This window comes from Chelon labrosus, assembly GCF_963514085.1.
Source record: "Chelon labrosus genome assembly, chromosome: 2".
Classification (NCBI taxonomy): Eukaryota; Metazoa; Chordata; class Actinopteri; order Mugiliformes; family Mugilidae; genus Chelon; species Chelon labrosus.
In genome coordinates, this window is record NC_140338.1 from 25,721,012 (window position 1) to 25,744,992 (window position 23,981).

A 23,981-nucleotide genomic window follows, 5' to 3' on the forward strand; every position below is an offset into this window, starting at 1 on the left:
TTTCTCTAATCACACTTTATATGAATAACTCAAATGATATTAACGAAATAAGATTAAAGATTAACGATCCCTGTCAGTGAATAAAACCATGCTGTAAATTCATTATATTGGCCAGTTAAATACACTTACGCTGCAAAGCAACATGGATTTAATGAGCAACAACAGGGTTATAGTGGAAAGTTGCTTCAGCAGCTTAATGTTTTGTTATCAGCCACGATACGCTCACTACTAAATTACTACTACAGGACAGATCCACATGAGCGGTTTTTCTGGAGAGTTTTATTTCCAAAAAGCAGTCAGAGAAAAATAAAACAAGCCAGTCAAGTACGACAAAACAAATCTCCCAAAGGGAAGAAAAAAAATAAAAGCTGATAACGACAGAAGGCCTGATGATATATACAACAGCAGACATCATTTTGGTGTTGCAGTACCAGTGAATCACTTGACAGACTCATGGTTTTCATCAAAACAAATAACAAAATAATGACTTTCTTTTAATGGACAGAGAAGGTTCTAAAAGTCAGCTAAGGCACACAGAGCCTCCCCGGAAAAAGAAATAACAGGGGAAACGTCAGTCAGAGAAATTTGTGCAACAGTTGCTCAACAATACATTCCAGCAAGAACAACAACAATCTGGCATGTGATTTTTCTCTGAGAGGCAAACAGGACAAGGTTGTTGTCACATCTGTCCAAAACACTGAAACAGGTTATGTTACTTTGATCAATAAACACCATCAATTCACTCTTTGTGGCCAGTTATCGGCACTCATTTTCATTTTACCACATTTGTATTTACATGTACAATACCTTTTAAACAATAATTTCAATACAAAATACCTATGTACATTTTCTTCATTTGTTAATAATCTTGTTACAAAATAGGACTTTCACATTTAGTTACATTTAATTAATTCACCTTTTTCCAAAACTGTCATTGATCTTACATCATAATAATATGTCTTGTGAGAAGTAATTGTTCAGAGCACAGTGGCACTATAAGTTCAAAGATGGCAGCAGAAGCCGGCCGGAGGAAAACAACCTAATCCCAGAAGCGCTGCAGACGTGAGAGGGAAGGAGAGATATCAGCTATAATACACACGTCTGACAAGAGAGGCAAGGTGAACTTGACATTAATGAACAGTAATGTCTCTTAATTAGACTGTGCAAAAACACTCCTTTAGCTCGTGTGGTCACTAAACAATGTTGACAATCACAGATGGAAACCTAATTGGCTTCAGATGAAACTTATTTCGAGGTAAAACAAATATGTGACCATACCTCTTGTTCAGGAAGTGCTGTGGTGCGCAGCTACCCTCGGCGTAATTAATTTGTCTCAAATGTTCGGAGATTGTCTTGATGGCACACTTCAAATGTAATTAGGGGTGAAAAGGTGCCATGGACCCGATCTAATAAATAGGCATTTTGCAATCAAGATACAACATAATATTCACTCGAAATTGTACATTATTGTCACAGCATGAAGATCACTTCCACTCACTATCATTCTGAAACTGACAGGAACCATGAAACACCAAGAAGAAGTTTCCTCTTCAATCCAGACGCTGTCCAGTGTGTTCGCTTGTGAACAGTGTTTTTGTTCACCTTCTCTGTTTGGTGAGGTTGTTAGTAGAGCTGACCTCTGACCCCACAGGTCAGGGTGGCTTTTTCTAGTGATGCACTTGGCACACAGCCATGTAAGAAACCAAGACAAGAAGATCTATTCAGACAGGACAACACTGAGTAACACACAGGTGCGGGCCATAAAAAGATACAGTATAGGTTCGGGGTGTTGGCCTTTGTAAATAAAGGCGGCTTTCTTTACAAAAAAATATTTATCATGCTGCCAAGGCAGCGTCGCAGTTATTTAGTCACTGACTAAAAATATCAGTATTAATATAAACTTATAAATAAATAGCGACTCATGGACTCACACCCCCGTCATTCACACAATTTTTGAGACTTTGTGTATAATTATGTACAACATAAAGCGTCGTTGAAATGACTGGAATAAAAAAATAGGCGACAGCTGAAACAAGGACAGGAATTTTAAGGTCAGCTTGAGATCATTTTGTTTTTGAGGCAAGTTGGCTAAAAAAAAAAAAATCCAAGATGTGCGAAACAGTTCCATTTTTCTCCTCTGCCTGACGCAACATCTGGGTGTTATTTAAGAAATCTACACTATGTGAATGTTACGTCTTAGAATACTATTGTACAACAACCACAAACATAGCATCTATGAATTTCATCAAATGTTAAATGTCTACATGGAGTTTCTATTATAATCCAAACTGTTGTTTATGCGTTCCTCTTTCTCCTTTTTGACACAATGTGACTGCTGCACACGGTTAGTGGAGCCACGACAGTTCCACAACCTGATCAGGCACTGAACTGAAGTTAATTATTCTGATCTACAAACATCACTGAACTATCTAGACATATCTAGAAAGTAACTGGCTTTAAGTTCTTCATTATTAATGGTGTTGCATTTGAGTCGTATCAAAATTAGTTTGGGGGTGTCTGAATACTTTTGTTGATGCTCATGATAAACCTTAAGAGGCACGTTTAATTCAGTACCTGGCTGCCTCCACACTAAGGTCTTACTGCAGCACAACCTGATCTGCTAGCAGGGTTGACAGTCGATACTCATGTGACCACTGTGCCCCATGGAGGGCGTTTAAAAACTGACTTCGTAAATTCATTCAGCGGCAAACTAAATGCTTGAAAATTGCAAACGGTTGATCACAGTAAAACTCAGCCATGAGAGGAAAAATAAATACACTGAGAGACTGAAATAGCAAAGCCAGCATAATCTCCTAAAAGAAGGAACCCAGTGGGAGATCTGAAAATCACTCCCCCTCGCTTTCTGTCCAGACACCCTCAACATCTCCTCCATGTTCTTTCTTTGCATTTCCTTCCACCTGCATCAAACCCCTAAAATAAATAAAAATAAACAGTGCCAGGGCCTCCTGTCCAGCTGGAGGCCTCGCTGCTACCTGATGCGACCGTCAGCGCGCGGTGCTCCCAATTTGGATTTGGGGTCTGGGCTCAGGGAGCTCCACGGGTTCTTGAGGCAGGCCTGCATGACGGGACAGGCAGTGGGGCCCACAGCGCAGACGTTGGCTGCCTCCCACAGCTCGCCCACCAGGCTGTCTAACCAGCGGTCGAGGTCCGGGCCGGTAAGGGCCGCGTTCCTTTTGGCCTGCTCCACGTAACCCAGGCTGACAGGGATGTTGAGCACCGGGTTGAGGCCGTGGAAACTCTGCTCCATGTAGCTGTTCTTCTCTGGCCCGTTGTGGAGCTTCAAAGTATCCTCTGGAGAAATGTGGGAAGGAAGAAAGAGACAGTGAGTCAGATAATCAGTGGTCAGGGAGACAGATGTATTGTAGAGGCGTGAAAAGGCGGGGAGATCAGTCAGCATGAGGAAAGAGAGGAGAAAATATCAAAGGAGAGAACGTGATTTGCAGTCTTATTAAATTAAAAAGTTAGAATTGGTAGCTAATTTTACTTGGATTGATTTGGACAACCGGACTGCGGTATATCAAGCTACTGCAATGCTGACATTTTGGAACATTAAGAACATCCAAGACGTGCCCTCATTCTTTCTTCCCATGACGGTCAAGCCCTGAAGGAAGACAGTAAACACAGACACGACTTCTCCTTAAAACACCTTCTCCACCCTGAGCTCCAGTGAAGCTTTAAATTCCTCACTGGTCCTCTAACTGGGTCGCTAGCCATCAGTTCTAAGCGTGGCCGTGGAACACAAACTCCCTCTCACCCAGATGTTAGCAGACATCAGCGCTTTTCACACACTGGTGAAAGGAAGACACAGTCAGACATGAGGTGCTCCTTCCAGGCAAAGCCGATGTTCAGCCAAAGCCTGCTACCGTAGCTCTGTGGTAGCAGTGTGCGCTATGCTTGCCTACTGCATCTGTGTAGAGCTTTTGTGCAGAAAAGCGTGTAGTCATGGCTGCGTGTGTGCATGCATGCGTCCGCTGCTGCCAGTGTGCCGCATAGAAGGCCACATCATAAAGTTTTACTGGCACTGCATGTAGGAGCAAAAACTGGTGCCAGACAAGGCAGTAAATTACAGGCGGGTGGATGGAACAGCTAAGACCAAAGCACACATTACAACACACATGGAGCAAGCCAAGCATACATAAGATTATTACATAATACCTATAATCTGCATTTAAACACAAAGAAGTAAATAATTCAGTGGAACTAATAATTATATATCCTTACATAATATATATGTAAAATATATTGATATGACATAACTCAGACATTTCTTATGATGAGAGAATTTAAATGCACGATCACTGTTTCAAATGTAAACCAAAGCGGAGCCCCTGACACCCAAGGCGACAACCCACACCTAACTAATTAACGATTTTGATGCAGGAAAACAGCGACCTCTGTGGCAACACGCGATAATTACACCAAACCAGAACACTGAACCTCCACTAATCTCCTTTGAGGTAGATAGCTTTACACCTGAAATGCAGTGTAACAAGAGCACATACCAGAAAACGTACCAGCTATAGCAGAATATCCTTGCTAGTCATCACACCAGACCAAGTGAGGCTGTTGTAGAAATGATTCCCTGAGCGCACTGAACTCAATAAGAGTACATTTTTATTGCTTTATGAACGCATCTTCTGATGTATAAGTGGAAGACCATGCTATTCGAATATCAAACACTCTTTAATTATGTATGAAGTGTACCTCAGATTTATACAGTGAAAATGTTCAATGCTGTCTGATGTAAATACACAGAAGGGGCCTACAGATCAGTGGCTGGTTTCTAAAGTAAAGTTAACTCAAATTAGTGCTCAGAGCAAACTGGATAAAAATCACTGCCCTGCATTTAACTTAAAAACAAAACCAAATATGATTATAACATGATCCGTTGTTGTAGAGTTGGGACCGTTTAAAGAGTCGCCAGCTTATGGCTCAAGGGTCACTGAAGTATTCTTGTTCTTATTTTTACCTTGAGGTAAGTAGAAGTAGAATAATTGATCTTCAAGACTTTAAAAAATAAGTGAAAATTGACATTACTTTGATAATATTTTTATTTTTTTCCCCTGCATAAATCAGTTAGTTTCAAGGAGACTGTACAATCTATATTCTTTTGTCTGCATACTAGGGCAGCAACCTGTTGTCCTTTTTCAAGGCTCAAGCTCATACATAGTAAACTACTCCTCTGCTTTAAGAAATGTAGGGTTTTAAGGTTTCATTATAGACATATACAACATCAAGAAATGATTTATTCTAGGAAAGATGCGATTTATTTTTTTCATTTTAGGGCATTAGGACAGCGTTGTTTGCTGTTATTAGAGGTGCTGTATAGAAGTTACAGTGACAGCATGCCAGTGTAAGGAAGCACTTTCTTACGAAAAATGTACTGAGCTGACACAGGAAACCTTCTCCAACTGCCAAATACCAATCAACTTAAACAACCATAAACCAGCAATTAATATTTAACACACGCTGTCGCACAACCGCCCCACTGTGGCTCAGGTCAGAGACAAAAGCTGCAACTTTATTTGTTGTTTCTCTTCACCATTGAAACAGCTCTGGGCGATTATTAAACTGAGAAAGACGTGATTATGCCGAGGCAGACTGGCTGCTTATGGATTAGAACAATGCAGTCGTACCCCTTATCCACGCTGACTGATTGATTTAATTGTGTCATTGTTTTTGGAGGGCTAAGTGTGCTGTTGTTTAACACTCTGTTTAGTATGTATGAGCAGCTTGCTGGGTTATTAGGGGTGACTTGATGACAAATAACCAGGGTGTGCGGAGGCCCAGAGGCTTGATTAGAAAGGGCATCGCTGCAAATACAAGCCTGTATGTGTGCGCACGTGTGTGTGTGTGTGTCAGCAGACATTTTGAAACACCTAAATCAGCAATCATTTAGGTGTTCACAGTGAATGTTAGTCTGTGGCACAACGCTGTTGCCAGTGGAATGGCAATTCAGTGTAGAATACAGACTGCGGTAAATTCAAGAAGAAGACAACACATTTAAGTAAATTAATTGGCAATTTCAGAGGCAGAACATGAGACTACATCTAAAAAAATGTTCACCATAAAATCATACTTTTGGACAAGCGCTATGTTCTGAAATGTGGAGTAGAAAAGCATAAAATAGAGGTACAGTACCTCAAAACTATACTCAAGCAGTATTAGAGTGAATGTTACTTTCCACCCTACTGCACTTGACAGTACAATGATACAAAACCCACAAAATACAGCTTCGTAAGTTACAATCCAAGTCGACTAGGACACAGTGTCAACAATGACTCAATGATATGAGGATCACAAACTGTGCTGCTGTATTAGATTGCACTCTGAAGGTCTACCCACAATACATGCAGTGTGAGGCTAAACCCAGAAGTGCAGAAAAGTGTTCATTCAGAATAATATCTATCTGTACTTTTTTGACGAATGATCATCTGTGGTTGAGAAACAGCACAGCTGTGCAATAAGCTTAGCAAGGCTATTTGTACAAATAACACAATCAATAGTAATTTTGTGTTATGCTAAGACTGAAACAAATGGGAAGTGCTAGTTACAAATAAGCCTCATTACATCCACGGAGTATCTCTTTCTCACCTTGTCGTATGGGCTGGTGCTTGTTAAAAGCCAACGGTGCAATAAGAAAGTGCATTTCAGCCACAGGGCTCCAGTGATGCAGGATGCGGACGCTCCACACACCAGGTCGCAGAGGCTGGTTGAGAGGAGGGCGATAGTGGGTGAACTCTGCACTGGCATCAATCAGAATGTCGTAGGTGGCCGCGATGACGTTCGTGGGGTCGATCCACACGACCGTGACGGTGACGTTAGGCCCTTTAGCCCACTTCTGCATGCCCACTGTCTCATCCATGGGACCCATTAGGCCGCCAAAATTTCTGAACATACGTTCTTTGGCGTCCCACTCTGTACCGATCTGAAAGTGGAGAGAAAAAATAAGAGAGAGGAGAGTGAGTGACGGAATGGGGTAAGAACAGAGACAAGCAGAGAAACAACAGCACAAAGCACAAGAGATGTTCGTATAGAAATTCACTCCAAGAACTGCATATAGCACACGGTGATTATAAATAAGTAATACACCGTGCACGCATCAGTCAACCATAGTATTCAAACAAACCAATATCTGCACTAAATTATCATGGGGTGTAATCCTCAGCATGCATTTTTCATCAAACAGCGCCACAATCCAGCCCCACCCTCAACACAGCCCTTATATAATGTTGTAATATGCAGAAGCTGACAAGCCTGATTGTATGGTCCGGCACATTTGACTATATTTGTTCACTCGCTGGTATGCCCAAGTGTATCTTTAACAAAGAATGCGAGAGACAGGCTGAAGAAAGCGTATGGCTACACCCCAACCACATCCCCAAGGGGTGAAGATCAAATGCATCCCTGTTTGCTCTCTGAACACATTTTATAGTGATGGGAAGAGAGAAGCAGAAGGCAATGAACACCAGCATCCAGTGTGAACAGTATGTGTCCTAAACAGAATCTACAGTAGAAAGGATTACAGCCTGAGAAAAAAAAACAAAAAAACAGTGGAACTCACTGATTATATGCAGACACAGCGACCACAGGCTTTCGACTGAAAAAAAAAGGGGAGTCTAGGGAGGAGAGCTCATAAAATGAGGTTTCAACGCTTCCACAGAGACTAGAAAGATGCATCCTCCGCATCAATTTTGAGATAAATAGACTGAATATAAAAATGTAAAAGACGGTACCAGTAATTCAAATATGTCTTTGGCGAATTATAAGATATACAGCTCTATTGGCTGTAGAACATGGAAGGAGCTGCCAGCACACAACCCACTGGAAGACTGCCAGTGAGCAACAATGAGACATTTTAAGGGACTGTAAGTTTACATAATTAACACTGGGTATACACGTGTTTGCAGGTTATTGGTTATGTCTTATGTCAGCTTATGACATGACAATAAGAATTAGTCTATATCAGCTTATATATTTCAGAATTTTAGGGAAAAAATGAAAAGAAGGCAGAACAAAGGCAGGAAGACAATCTGCCACAACAGGAAAGGCGCATGATTACAGCTCATTGCCTTTAATGTCTTCATAGTGGTCGACACTGTAACTGGAGAGATCTGTGCGAAGCTGTGCGGTATGCAAAAAAGAGAGACGCGGAGAGATCGAGATTGATGAGGGCGACAGAGTGATAGAGAGGGAGGCAACACACACACACACACACATGCACGGAAAGGAATAAATGTCTGAGGTGTTGGCGGAAATGTGAGAGGGATGGCGGCTTTGGGAAGCGCTCATCCTTACAATGGCAGCTGATTAACACAGCCTCACCCGGGTGGACGATCAATGGCTGACTGGAATTGACTCTGTATTACATCCTCTGAGATTGCCATGTACAGTATAAATAGACGCTGCGTGCATAAATGAGACGCACAGAGAAGGTGTGCGTGTCTTGAACATCCGCCGAAGTCACCTCGCTTTCATCTGAATTATTGGACTGACCTCTGCCACACATGCCCCTTGGACCTTGATTCTTTTCTCTTTAAATGACTAATCAACTCTCTTGTATGTCACCTGAGTAGCTAATTATTTTATTCAAGGCTGACTCGCTGGCACACACTGCACCCTCAAATTGATTGTCAGCACTCTCCTTTTAAGCCACAGAAAGAAAAAGGCGAGAGTATTGACAGTGGACTCTCAGTGTATTCCACTAGGAGAGAGCCTGCAGACGACTGTCTAAACACTGAGTTGTGAGAGGGAGATTGGGATGTTTACATGTGACATGTGAACATCCCAATCTCCCGCCTTGTAAAAAGACCCTTAGGACTTGCTTCTGATTCTGGCCTGTAGTCTGTTTGGCAACAAACATCAGCTAAGTGCAACATGAATTATGCACAGCTGGTGCTGCAGTCCAAGTTGGGCAGCTTCCCTTTGTCACTCCAGAGACTACACCAATACACACATACAGTGTATACGCACAGGCTAATAAGGTGCACATGCAACTTGTCTGACTGTTTGTCTGCCTCATGACCAAGCTCAATCAATGCCCCGTTGACCACAGAAATACTGAGTAGAGGAAGGTGATTTTCTCCTACATATATGTATTGACCTATACCATTGTTGTCACAACAGCTAAAAGTTTGCAAAGGCATTTATAAAGTTTGACCTTTTAAATACTACCGGTATCACTCTCGCCGTGATTAAAGTCAAAGTATCTATAGGTAATAGAGGAACCCACCAGTAACAAGAAACTCTTTCCTCCAGTATGAAAGTGGGTCAAACACGGATTAACTTCTGTCCCATTTCAGTTTCAGCCTATAGTTTACGATGACCTCCACACTCAACCTGTCCCTTGCTGATTCTGCCCATTAAGCTTTGGCTTAAGACCAAAACCCAATAAGGCCTTAGGGCCGTTCACCAAGTCGCTGGCTTATTACCTCCTTTCACTTCTAGCTGTACTTAGAAGAATATTCTTTTGTGGAACTAGTGCTGCGTTGGCAAACTCATCATGACTCAAACCCGTGTTGTCAATTATTCTATTTCTTTACCAGTCTGGCATTCTGTTTACTCACACTTTCCACTCACTTGGACTAATTAGTCAGAATTTCCACTCCTAACCTGCAATTACTAATAGCCACTGCTAATTTCAAGAAGATGTAACCCTCATTTATTGGCTGCTGTTGTCCTGACAAAATGAAGGAGAGACTGAGTCTGATAATGACTCGTACATTATACATTTCTGTCTTATTGCTTTTGTCCACATATGTCTCATCATTCACGTCTATTACCTGTATTACTTTCATCCTCTGCTCAATTCTGCGCCTGACTTAATAGAAATCATAAAACACTCCCACCTCATAATACAGCTCTATTCCATTGCTTTTCAGTGACCTGGCAACGCTGCAAACCTTTGCTCCACGTCACCGGCTGGCCGGCGCCTACTGTCTGACACTTCCATTAAATAAGGCAGGTCAATTTGATCAGCCAAGGTCACGGACAGTCCCACTTTACATCTGGCCCTGCTTAAAATCACAGCCCACGGATGTCCCTTGAGGGTTCATTCAGTGGCTTATTAGTGCCCCTTTTGGTGAAGGGGGGTGTAATTAAACACAGGTGTACACCAGGAGCACCAGACAACACCCCAGGGGCACCGACTGAACTAGCACTATGGGTAAGATGGATGGACGCTAATAAAGATACACAGAGGAGTGATGGGTGAGGAAGGGGAGACGGAGCGCAAAGAGACAGGAAATTACATTTTCTGTAATAAGCACACAAGCTCAGAGAGTTGTGTGACGCATCAAAACAGATTTAAATGAACAATTTAAGATCTTGGGAAATTTACTTTACATTTTCTTTCTTGCTCCAAGCTTGATGAGAAGATTGATAACACATTCATGTCTGTGCACAAGATGTAAAGCTACAGTCAAACACGATGACTTAGCTTAGTATAAATATTCCATAAAGTGGAAATAAGCAGTCTTTGTCAAATGTAGGAAAAAATATCTATTGACTGATACTGCTTAAGCTCACAGGTGAACGCGGTATATTTACTGTATAAATGAGGACACACTGCATGATTTTTTTTGCCAGATTTTACCCACAATTCCCAGTTGCATCAGTCTGCACTAGCTGGGGACAGTTGGTATGGATATCTGGCACAAAAATCTGTTAGTGTGTGACGGGAACCGACCTGAACTGACTTCAGTCTGAGTCAAACAAACATGTTTAAACATTGTGAACTGAATCTGGATGCCAACAGCCAATGAAAAAGAGAGGGTGGGACACAGGAAATAGTTGGAAGACCTCTCCTGTTTGTGGTCTTTGTCCAGGGCATTGCAATGATGTTTATTGAAATTCAGTGAGTTGTAGCCATGCCGGACAAAAAAACAACGCGAAGTGGGCAGGTACAAGGTTAATCTCAACTTTGAGGTGACACAACTGACACAACGGACAATGGGACCAACTGATCTAGTTGACTGACATATAACCCAAGCAAAGGGTCCATGACAACCAAGTACACCATGCTGAGTGAGCTTGGAGCATCGGCTGAACCCAGATGGGCATCGTCTTTTTTTTTTTCAAACACAGAGCGGTGACGGCAGTAAGGGCTAGTTCTTGACAATCCATAATGACAATTTATGGTCTTATTATTTCACCCATTTCCCACCATTTTAGGTGGGAAATATACAAGTGGTATTCCTTAATGTATATAGATGGGGTTTGACAAAATTAAAACCAAAATCCAAACCAGAAGTCCTCTAATGTTTCCAGTTTGGACTATAAAAAATGAATGTTAATTCCAATCATTGTAATTTCTCAGGCTGAACTTTATGGAGTTAAATGACATTACATCATAATACATTCTACCTACCGTGGTGTGTGTGTGCATGTACAGTGCAATACTGGACACACTGTGTTAGAACTAGAACAAAACCATAGGTAAAAAGTCCTTCTACTGTATAAGGTTTATCCAGCAGAGCATAAAATATACTTCTCAATGTCAAGTGTGACTTGAGGTGAAACACTAATTTTAACTGTGTGGGCTTTTAGTGGTCCTCTACTAAATCGTGCGTTAAAAAGGCCCATGAAGGGAGCTGGCAGACAGCAACGGGGGAGTGAAAAGAAAGACATATCCGTTTTATTTTTTATATTTAAAGATGGACAGGGAACACAATGTTAAGCCAACCATGGTTTATCTAGCATATTCCAGTGTATAGCCTTGGTATAAATGGTATCTACCAAGTTGACAAAAGGCACCAAGCTGAAGGAGTCTTAAATAAGCTCTTTCTGCTCATGTTTTGAATGACAGATGGACGAACTGAGTGACTGACAGCCACCGCACAGTGCTAGACAGCGAATGCTTTCTAAGGCTGAGCATCCAGATAAAAGCCACAGCTCACATCACTTCTCTGTCACTCGCTGTTTCATAGACCAGACACACAAACGGGGCTTAGCAAGGGGGAGCAGCATGGCAGCTGGGTGTCTGGATTTCTTTGTATTCGCTCAGGAAAAAAAAAAAAAGGTCAAACAGGGTCAAAGTGTGTCCAGGTGTATGGGTGTTCTACATGCACAAACAAAGTGAACAAATTAATTCACAAATGTGTTGACATTTCTGCTTCATACGTCACCGTGCATGATAAAGCAGAGAGAAAGGTCAATTTACATTCACTCAGTTAATTTTGTCCTTTTTAAAAAGACACTCTGCCGCTGTCACATCACAGCCGAGTGGTTATGGCCTAAACAGGCGTTGTGGTAAACAGAAACACAGATTAACATAACAAGACAATCAGGGGAGGCATTCCAGTGTGAAGGTGAGAAGACGTTCTATTAGAAAACAACAAATAAGCAGCACATGAAGCACTCATCCCTATAAACGTGGATGAATTTAATCAATTTAAATTTTACAAGGCCATTACAGGCACCAGTCTAATTGTGTGGAGATGCGGTGCTATGAGTTTTGGCAAGGGTGCCATTGCAGTGAATATAAGGTCACCATGGCAATGAGCTGTATATCTCACCCCTAATTATATGCCGAAGAGCTGTGTGTTTCCTGTATGGTGCTCAGAGTTTTAATGGAACTCATTTTCTGACGCTGACAATGGCTGACTGATTGTTTTGTAATTCATGCCAACAAAGTGACTTAAATGCAAATTAATAATGAGCGCTAAGACACACACGCCAATACGCTGACTCACCTCTGCGAACTGCAACCTGCTGAATGTGCTGGTGGGAGGGGTGGTTAGCTTAAAGTTCTTCTTGGGCGCCACCCAAGTTTCCATAGTCTCCAGCTTGCTCGTTGCCAGGTTGGTGGCATGGTGTTTGACCAGGTAGCCCTGAAACTGGTCGGCCAGAAAGTAGAGATGCACTGACACCGGGTGGCCCATGGGGAAGTACCTGGCACAGCATTGAGAAAGTGAGAATCCATTAGCAAACTTGATACGTGCTGACCTACCTACTGTGCTTCTTTTTCAGGGCTAATACTGTAAGAAGAGAAAGAATATCAAGATTAATCTAGATAGCGTCTGCAGGGAGGCCACCTTGGTCATGCTAATGTGGCTGAATGCTAATTTATGCTTGCAGTGAAGGTTAGCGGAGAGTCAATGTGCTCTGTGATTGTGTGACAAGGTGAACATTAATTCAATGACCTTTAACAAAAATCCAATTGGTCAAAGACATGTGTCGACTATGATTATTCGCATAAAGGGCTGCTGGCGGTTTCCTATGCCCACACTTGTGTAACTTCACTTTTCTTGTCTGTACGTGACTATTACAGTCGATCAAATATAAGTTATGGACTGGTGAACATTTAATTAAGGCCTTAGGACCTTCGAAAACCTCTGGGTTAGTAAATAACAGACCTCTCCTGTGCTAATTATTGCTTTACAATGTGCTGGTCGCTTCAACATGTGCTGCAGTTCTGAAGTGGAAAGGATGGATAAAGATGACATGTGACAGTCAGGACCACAGCAGCCTGAAAAAATTATAGAATAGTCATGGGCCGTGTTGGCAGCAGGATCAGATTAGTCAGAGTTCTGAACACACACAGACACACAAAGCCCAACCAAACACGCTATTAGTCTGCTGAACAAAGTTGAACTGGGTCATCCAGCCAGCTGAAGCCAAATGAAGGTCTTGCCCTTCTGATTAGTCTGTTGTTTATTTGTGTGTCGCTTCATATGTGGCAGAGGGTCGGCCCTCGGGGCGGCCAGCCGGAGTGACTTCTGGAAAAATAAAAAAGGGGCCAGGGTGGGCACTACTGGGGAACACTCCACAGCTGCTCTCTGCACACGTCCTGACTCCTTCTCGCCCACATTTCTTATCCTTCTGCTTCCTTAAACTCCTCTTTATTCTTCCTCTTTTACGCACACACAGCTTAACACACATGTTTTTTCTCCCTGCTCCCCCGTGCCCATGGCCTCATCAGTATTCCACTAAAGGACCAGGAGTCAACCCGTCCTGGTAAACGCTACCCTGACAAGCAGAACAGCAAATATTTACACCCACACGGATAGCATTGCACACTCCCTCCTCTCTTGCTCCCTTTTTCCTCTGTCATTCTTTTCTTTATTTTCCCACCTGCCTTCTCTTCACTGCTCCTCTCTCCTCCTTTCATTCCCTCCTTTCTGTCCTCATCCCTCAGCTCTCATTCCCCTCTGCCCCGTCTTTCCCATAAGAGCTGAGGCTGCCAGTGTGAGAGGGAGTGAGAAGGGGCCGGGGCGTAGCCTGCACAGAAGCTCTATTCAGGCTTTTACTCCACACTCTCTCCAATTGAGTCACAGCGGGCTGCTAAAAGAGCCAAATCGCTCTCTGTGTCCCTTTTCTCTCTCTCGCCGCAGTCACACACTGAGGTTGACCCATCCGTCTGTTTGTTGCACATCTGAAGTCTACAGGCATACAAAATATGTGGCCACACACACACCATATGTGGGCAGAATTGAGACATCAGAGGAGCACTTAAATAAGACTGTATTTCCACATGCAACTTTGCTGCGACTTGCTCTAAGCAAAGTCTTGATAGGTTTTAATTACTCGGCTTGTTGAGTAAAATTCCAGATCAATAAAACATAAATAAGGCAGCTCCAGGCAGGCCCTGCATAGCCTCACCACACACATTGTGCATTTAATTATTACACTAATAAACCAGAGTGAGGCTGAATTATAAAAATCACAAGGCAATTTAGTTTTTATTTCTCCTTTTTGTTCGGCTTGATGTAAGTACTGCCTTACTGCAGCAGTGTGACTCATTGTGGCTCACATTATTTATGTGCTATACTTAATTTTTCCTTATATACTACTTAAAAGTTCACATATTTATCTAGCACCATCTTCAAAGTTATCATCAATTCCTTTATACCTGACTCAGATAACACGATTTATTATTCATGGCTTCCATCCAGCAATGCTTTTGACATAAGTTAAACACATCAGGCAGGACTATTATGATTGTGTGACATTGTGCGTTAGAATATGACACCCTATTAAACCTTGTAAAACGTAGACCATGGTGTTAGACTACAATATTATATCACAATATACATAATATTGCATGGATATTGGTTAGCCCCAGTTTTAGTCGCCCATGTGTTATGATTATGTTCACTTCACAGACATGACGTTAATCAGAAAAGAAAATAATTACCAAGATGAAAACAATGTTCCAGATGGAAATGATATGTTTTTGGACTTTTTATGAATCAAAATGACAAATATGATGATGTATGGACAACACTGTAGGGAAATATTCCTAATTATTATTTTGGGTTATATTTTACAAATTGAGAAATTTTGTTAATGAGCAGACAGAATCCTCAGTCTTGTTAAACAACATACTGGGATTTTTCAAAGTATTAATCTTTTGGAAAACCAGGCACTTATCTGCTTGACTCCACTCGAGATGCACAACCTGAGACAGGTGTTGGCTAAGCTACCAGGCTTATTTTGCTCTAATCGTGACAGTCATTGCGGTAATATACTGTATGTACGTAGTGGAGGTTGCTGTTCAGCCGGGCCCAGCAGAATAAAAATGTGATTCACAATTTGGACTAAGACGTGCAAACACCGGCTGTAATGGAAATCCTCGATAAGTGCCAGCGTTCAGACATTTATGTAAACTACATTTTGAATTTTTGTTTGCATATGGGGACTTTAAACATGACATGACATGTCCTGCACTAAATCCTCCTTCATGACTCTTCTAATTTTCAGGTTTTGTTGAAACAGCATCAGAAAGGTGTTAATTCAACTGGATGATCATTCTGGAGGATATAGTTTGTGAAGCTATTAAACCGGATCAAATTAAATACAGTGTTTCTGTTATTTATTCTAGCCCACTGACTAAAATGGGGTTGTCAAAATAACAGAGACATGTGTCAGTACCACACATTAAAATTCAATAGAAGTACAAACCACCGCCTCCAAAATGGAACACAAATGAATTAGCTCTCTCAGTTATTTGAAACAAATGCTGAATACCATAACCTTTGTGAACGTTTGGTGCAGGACTGTTATACTAGTACTAGGATATATTCATTTTCACTAGTGAACTAATGAACTTGCAAGTGAGTGCATATTTACATACACACACCACACTGGCACAAGCAAAACCAGAATACTAATGCTCTAGTTATACATACAGACATGTAGATATTTACAGTAGTTCTAAAAGTTTCCTTGATTTGTGACCTTTACCTTCCTAAAAAACTGCTGCATGTTGCTTGATTTACCTGCAAGACTTTACAGAACACCCACAATGCATCAGGGATGAGGTTTAGAGGGGAGTTCTGGCACCGGATGCCTTGATGTACTGGAGCCCTGCTTACAAGGATCAAACCATCTCAGCGCTCAAGCAGTGCGCTCCAACTGAGGCAATCGCTTTTGTGTTGCATCCGGGATTTGCTCTACAACAGTAAAACTCACTCCGTTTCAACTGATGGCTTTTGAAACTTTGGCGACAAGAGTTTTCTGGAATCGCAGCTTGGATGACTACGAACAAAAGCTGCGGCAGGTCAGATCACAGTTTGTCTCCATATATTGTTAATACAACTCTTTCCCCTCATGCTGTTTTCCATTTAGTTTCTTTTATCCTGACTCACGGGGAAAAGTCATCTTAATGTCTGCCGAAGTCATTACGATGAACATAAAGATGCCAGAACATCTAAAGATGTATATTTAAAATAGTAGGTGTGTTTTCTTGATCTCGTCTTTGGAGAGAGGGCACACTGGGATGTGTGGTCCTTTCTGTCACACTTACATGAATTAGCAATTTACACCTCAGCACTCTGTTTTGAACGTGCGTATTTAATTTGTCACTGTTTTTTTTTAATCGCTTTGTGTCTGGGTCTTGTCACTGTGCAAATAAACAAAAGGAAAACTAAAATCATCCTGCACCAGATGCTACTGAAGACATATGCTGATGAAACCATTTCTTAGTCGTGTACACAAAGCTAAAATGTTCCATTTGCCCATTAAATATGAAACCATGGTTTGGTTTTCCTTTTTCATTTTAACCACATACAGTATGTTAACAGCACTTTGGAATTCATACATTTCCACTAATAATACGCTAGCCTAAAGGCCAGCTTTCAATGATATGACCTATATAGCCTCATTATCTCAGGGATAAATTGACAGAGTGTCATATTGTGTTACACAATGAATAGCATTACCAAGAGCCTAGCTGCTGATTGGTACTGTCTATTGTTATCCTATTTCCATGACATGTGATCTATGTGAGACGATGCATCGGCAGAGAGAAACAAAAGACTTTCAGGGACAGCATGTTGTGGTTTCTTATGCTAATATGGGTGTGCCTGGCTTTTGAGAGTAAGCACAAACTCGAGTGCACCTGTTGGATGTAGGTGCAGGTGTGTGATGATAATAATGTGTTTGTGTGGACAGAGAGCAGAACAAATGCATGAGAACTATTTGCATTTATATAGGTGAATGTAAGCAGGGACTGTGTGTGTCCATATTGGCATGCATGCACGTTTTTGTACAAACCTGCAGCTGTGATCTCTGGGGTTCCCCTGCAGCGAGGCGGCAGCCCTCGCCAGGCCCAGCCGAGAGAAGGAGTGGTAGTACGTGAGCTGTGCGTCCGACAGGCTTGCCACGCCATCTGGCTCGTCGTACACGTTCTCCCAGTAGGAGCGTAGAGCCGGCGTTCCCTGGGGAAATGGTCCAAACAGGTAGGCATCCAGCTGGTTCACAATCTCCTGGTTCACGCTGGCTTCAAACTTCCTGGCAAAGAAGGTGGGCCGCACCGTTTGCTGCAGAGGCAGGAGGAAGGGAGGGAGGGAGGGAGGGAGGCAGGGAGGCAGGGAGGCAGGGGAACAGAACAGCAAAGCAGGGATGGATGAGATAAAGAGAAGAAAAAAAAAGAAGCAGATTAAGAAATGGTGGTGCACGAGGATGTCAGGGGAACAAATGAGATGTGTGTGGAAGTGACATGTTGGCAGAGAAGAGGAAAAAAACGCAGATAGGAGGTGGAGTAGCGGTTGTAGCAGATTAAAATTAGGATCTTTCATAGGTGAATTAATTATATGTACTGAATGGTATGTATTACATCAAAGCTACTCTCTCCTCACTCTCGCACTCTTTTTTTTTTCTTTTGCGGCTCAAACTGTGTCCTGTGCGTCTACGGTCTCCAACCTCCAGTGTTCATTTTAAAACACTACGGTTGCAAAATAAAGTGTGAGGTGACATCATAATCTGCAGCTCCGTCTACAGCCACAAAAGGCTTTACGTGACTATTTTTTCCATTGGTAAAGTAAGCTAGTACTTCTCAAGACCTGTAAACGGATTTTGGTATGTAAACTGAGTGCAACTGCTTTTAGGAAAGTTTAGTTTAGGAAAATTTTGTTCTTGGTAACTTACTGGATAAATAAGCAAGAGAAAAGATAAAACTAGTAGGCATACAGTACACTGATGAGCTAAAACAGTATGATGATCCTATCTGATATGCTGTTGGTTCTTTGTACTGAGGAAAATACTCTACAAGACCTCTTAAGGTGGCATTTGACACCAAGACTTTAGCAGCAGGTCAAGCAAGGACGAGGTGAGGTGGAGCAGCCTTGCATCGGACTTGTTCCAGCACAGCCCCAATGAGCTGGATCTCAGTGAGGTTAATCAAATCACGACGCAATTACTATTGATGAAAGGATTTTGGGTGCATCACTGAATCTGCAAGCCGCTCATTGCCTCAGCTTTCGACAGCTCCATTACAGGAGGGACACTCGGTATTAGCAGGCAAGGGTATTTGTCTAAGAAACCGAAGAGAGCGACACAAGCCTATACCTCGCAGCGGTATGATTTCACAGGCCTGTCCTTTTCTGTATTTATCCATTCATTCATCATCCCCTTTTCTTAACAGTTCTTTCAATCACCCTCTTTGTCCCTGCCGCGCTGTTGCTTGTGCGGTTGATGGGTGCATCATGAAATCTGCCGCCTCCACAGCTTGGCTTACGCACAAAGACATCTTTTCAGTTCCAGACACCAAGCTATTTATCAATAGTCACCCGGCACCAAACACATCAGTGTTACCTGCTAAAAGAAATGGGAGACCTAATCATTTCGCGGAGTTCAGCCTTTTTCACGCTGCAACAGCAACTGTGGGATGCTGGTGCGGCTTCACACAGCACCAGGTGATGCATTAACCCCTCGATATCAACTGAAATGCAAAGGAGGGAGCCTCGTTGTTCATACATTGTCAGATTTTGTGTTCGGACGTGCCCTCCGCGCAGTCATTTGAAAGCACCAACCTGTCACAGCCCATCTTTCAAACAGACTTCCCTTTGTTTTGTAATGTGTTTAAGAGTAAGGTGCATTATTCTTAAATGCTTTACTAAACAATGATGCACTGAGACAAAAGGCACAGCAACCCCTCCTCTGGTGAGTGCACTTAAAAGTCACTATGCTGGCAAACATGACAGTTGTACCTCGGATAATTATTCTGGAAACTAAATTCTACTTTACATGAATGCACCATCCCATTTGCTAAGGCTCTGTTAAATGCTGGGACCTGGCTGGCTTCTGGAAAGGCTGCTTTGTTCCCAGGGTTGGACTTGACTGATACCAGGGTGCCAACCAGACCCAGCGGCAGTGCCAAGGAACCTAGGGTAATGCGTTGGCACTGAGCTGCCAGAGACTGAGGCGAGACAGACGGCCTCCGACGGGTTTGGCGAATGGAGAGCTGAGGTCAGTGCGCCGGCTGGTATGTGAAGAACAGGAGAGATGAAGTGACTCACTGTGCTTCAAGGATATGACTTAAAGTGATATTTACCCGAGGCAGAAATATTTGCAGTCACTCTGTACTGCAACCTTCAGTTTTCAGGAGTGCATTAAAAGTCCAACTGCAACACCAACTTTCTCTGGGGTCCTGGAGTCACTTCCACTAATTCACTTTCATTTTAAAACACTAGCCAACCCTCATCTCACTCATATACCCAAGGCAAAGAGGATCTAATTACTAGTTGTTTTTTCCCCCTCCTTTCAGGGTCATACTAATCGAGACATCATTTTGCACATATTGACTGTGAAAGCTGTGAGGGCCCACTGGATGCTGAGGTTGAGAGGACAGACCTTGAGGGCAGAGAATTTAGAGGTTGACTGTTGCTGATTTCCCACAGTGGTGTGTGCCCTGCAAAACATCCACTGATGGTGAGGCATTTGTTTCACAGTCATTTTGTCTATGTTTGAGGGTTTGTCTGTGATTGATCTATCTGGTGTAGATCAGCTGCATTGTTTTCTTAAACCTTTTTTTGTTCCTTCACTTTTACCAATATCGTCCGTTGTGTTAATAGCTGTAGAAAAAAAATAATCTCATGAATCTTTCTTCTGCTGCAGTGAGCATACAGTATGTGTGATTAATTATGTCATCCCTTGAGAGCTGCTCTCCACCCTTCTTTACCAGTAAAGAGTAAATCCCCTAATAAATGTTTCACATTTAGAGAAGAACCCTTTTACCCCAAAGATGGATATTTGGAGAATTAATTTTTGAGGCTTTTAAGCTAAATGTGTATGTTGCAATAACAACACGATATTTCAATACTCAGTTACATCGGGTAAGGACACACCGAACCGGCTTTGACGTTCCCTCACGTCACCTTTGTCTGGGCTAAAAAGTAGCTCTTGAACACACCGCAAAGGCTGCAGCCACTGGCCAGCTGGAATATACATTCTGCACCCGAGTGAGAGGAAATAACTCTTCTGGAAGAGCTTCTATGGGCTGAGAGGCTAGCAAGAGCTACAAAACGTCGTACAGTGAAGGCCTCTCCGGAATCAGGCTGATCGGCTGGTCCATATTTTAGTCATTCCAGATGATCATGTTGCTGTGGGAATATTTCTGGATTTGAATGTTCAGATAAGATGACTGGTGCCAACACTGCAGGACAGGCCAAAACACTAGGGCTACAGTGTGAAGGTCCTCAGAGGCATCCTTATACAGATATAGTCCGTTTTTCCCAGTTTAACATAAATAGTTAATATATATCACAGCCCACCTAGTTTTTTATTAATCTCTTTAAAAAACAACAACAACATTTTATTAAAAAATGAAGAGACCAGCCCTGAACATATGAAAAGCAATGATTTTCCACAAATTTCTCTCTTAGCATTCTCGGTGATGGATCACAAAAGGCTGCCAGAGAAATGTCAGTACGTTAGTGTTGCGTTTTATCGTTACCTGGAAGCGATGGAAATCTGCGGGCTTGAAGTCGTTGGGAGAGCATCCGCACCAGTCCACGATGTGCTTGTACTGACACTTACAGCCCAGCTTACGGTTCCAGTTGGTGATGCGCAGGTTGTTATCAACCATGCTCTCACAGTGGGCGCTGTTCTCCAGCACAGTGTGGAAGAACGACTGGGAAATGAGAAACAGAAATGGATCGGGAGGAGGAGGGGGCAGAGGGGTGAGGCGAAGACAGAGAGACGAAATTAGAAAATTGTATACCTTTATTTTTTTTGAGCCATCCAATTCACGAGAGGAAATAGAGTAGGAAAAGAAACACCCAGCAGCTCATGATAAACATTCAATTTCCCCAGAGATCATTCGATTCTCATCCAATCCTTGTACCCGGCTGGAAAGTCAGCCTTTACATCTTCGCTTCACTTTATGATTTTATGTTCGCCTTTGACTTATTTTTTCTTCCCTGCACATCTAACACAGCAATGAAAAGAGAGCGGTGTATATAGTCTCTCTAAACGATGCAGTGAAAGAGCAAAGCAGTGCTTACCTGTCAGTCAGATTAAGAAACACTTGAACCTGTGAGTGTGGAGTCTGTGCGGTGGTTACCTCAGCAGGCAGCAGTGTGTAGGCGTAGAAGCGCTTCATGTTGGTGACCAGGTCGTCCTTGGAGTTGATTACGTATTCCACGAACATGCGGTTGAGAAGGAACCAGTCGGACCCGCCATCCACGGAGATGCCTTCTGGGATTTTACGGTCACCCAGCCTCCACATGTGGGTGTCGCACTCAAAGAACAGGCGATCAAGACCCTGCTTCCGGATAAACCTAACAAACACACAAAGGTGTGGTCACAACCCTGACTACTGAATGTATTCAAATATACAAAGCCGCTTATCATGGTTTTGAATTCATCTTTGGTTGTAAAAATATGAAAATTCGAGTGGCAGTCTTTTTAAGAAATAAACACACACACACAAAAAAAACACTATTTACATAAAAACAAGCTCCATAATATACAGTTCTACATAATCAGCGGCTCATTTATATGTTCTCCCATTTTTTGGGGGGGCTTTTTGTAAACGGGATTCTTTTTAGCTTTGCTTGTCAAAAGAAGTCCTTGTTTATTGTGAACTGCAGTGAACATTACTTTCTTGAAGGAGGAAAAACAACTTGCAATAAGATCTTTTAAATCTGCTCTTGAATTTACATTTATTACAGAGTGCACCTGAGCAGTACTGCCGTATTACAAAAGTTGTAATTTGCACATTTTTTTGCATTACGGCACAATCTGTCTGTCGTGCTTGGCTCCGAGCAGCTTGACAAATGTGCAGTTCGCACTTGTCACTGCACAGTTCACGGCGAGAAGAGTGACACCACTGCATACACAATGGATGGTGTTACTCCTGTGAACATATCAAGTGGTAGATGGAAGGAGTCAGATTCAGGACAGCCGGGTCACACTGTTCCCTCAGTTCTCTGAAAGGTGACAAAGGCTGTTGACACACTGAAATAGCGGTCACTGGCACACACATACGTATGCTATACTGCGCATAACTGTGCTAAAGAAATTTTCGAAATGTACTTCTTTGTCTTAACCAATGCATACACTGCTGGATATTCTTGTTAATAAAAGTTTGAACCAAGAACAAAAAAGCGTCACCGCTATCACTCAGCACTCAATAAAATTCCATGACTGCAAACACAAAAAGGTAGCGCTGAGTCACGCTGACTCATCCATCCATGTGGGCCTTTTTTTTTTTCATGTGCTTTGGGGTATTTTTGCCGAAAGTGTTGGGTGACAACTGGGCGGCAAGGCTGGTGTCAGCAGAGGTGGGTGTTCTCTGGCAGTGACCTCGCTAGCTCACCCCACCAAGAAGGTTAATTAATGAAGCCACAGATGGGAGCTAATTGTATTATGATTCAGTGGCCACGCTGTGCTGGCAGGAGTCCGCCGTGTCTGCACATAGGTGATGATGAGTGCACGTGTGAGTAAGACAGAGAAACACAAACAGAGCTAGCGAGAGGGAAGTCCACACAGTGTGGGAAAGATGAAGTCAGAAAATGTGCATCTTACCTAGCATTGTCCCTGCCATGGGACTTAATGAAGTTCATGTCTCTGTATTTGGACAGGAAGGCCACCAGCTGGTTATTGGTCCTGAAACGGAAGAAAATGACTTTATGTTTGACAGGAAATCATCTGAAGTCGAACACTGAGTTTGCAGCACGGTTTATAATATGACTTTTAGAGGAGAACTGAGCACACTACAACTGTCCCTGAGTTAATCACTGTTATTATGCCAAATGAAGTACATACGGTATATTAAAATAAAATTATAGTATACTGTATTTCGTTTTCAGACATTAATACTGACCAAAAAAAACAATAACAAGTGCTTATTTCATTTGTTTCCTGACTTTTTCATGGTCATAAATAACATTTAACCAGCTCTGAGTTCACTTTAAAGCTACCACAAATCCTAGCAAGGAATGCTTCAGGATTTCAAAGCAAAGAAAGGCATGAGTTTTCATTTCCATTATTTACAATGAGGAAACAGAACAATGTCTGTTCATTAAAAAAATGAAAGGACAGCAAATGGAGTACATCTAAAAAGCATATCCCCACAGTGCTGCTTAAGCGGGTCCATAACCACTTGAAGACAAGATGAAATTAAATTTATCCTTTTCTGGTGATTGTATTTTTTGTTGTTCGAAATAGAATTTGTTTTCTCCCTTTGAGACCTAAAAAAAGAAAACTGGTTTGCATTTTAAAATAATTTTAAAATC

General features: G+C 42.2%; 1 protein-coding gene across 1 annotated transcript in view; it reads right to left on the minus strand.

The window, feature by feature from the left end:
* Window positions 1-275: 275 nt before the first annotated feature.
* xylt1 (xylosyltransferase I) overlaps window positions 276-23,981 on the minus strand; it is a 75,297-nt gene continuing 51,591 nt past the window's right edge. The window contains exons 5-11 of the mRNA XM_084559128.1: window positions 23,272-23,352; window positions 21,806-22,022; window positions 21,197-21,373; window positions 17,518-17,783; window positions 12,714-12,912; window positions 6,616-6,949; window positions 276-3,312 (exon numbers count right to left, since the gene is read on the minus strand). Coding sequence (XP_084415254.1) covers window positions 2,990-3,312; window positions 6,616-6,949; window positions 12,714-12,912; window positions 17,518-17,783; window positions 21,197-21,373; window positions 21,806-22,022; window positions 23,272-23,352 — 1,597 coding nt within the window. The 3' untranslated portion in view covers window positions 276-2,989. The remainder of the gene's footprint in view (window positions 3,313-6,615; window positions 6,950-12,713; window positions 12,913-17,517; window positions 17,784-21,196; window positions 21,374-21,805; window positions 22,023-23,271; window positions 23,353-23,981) is intronic.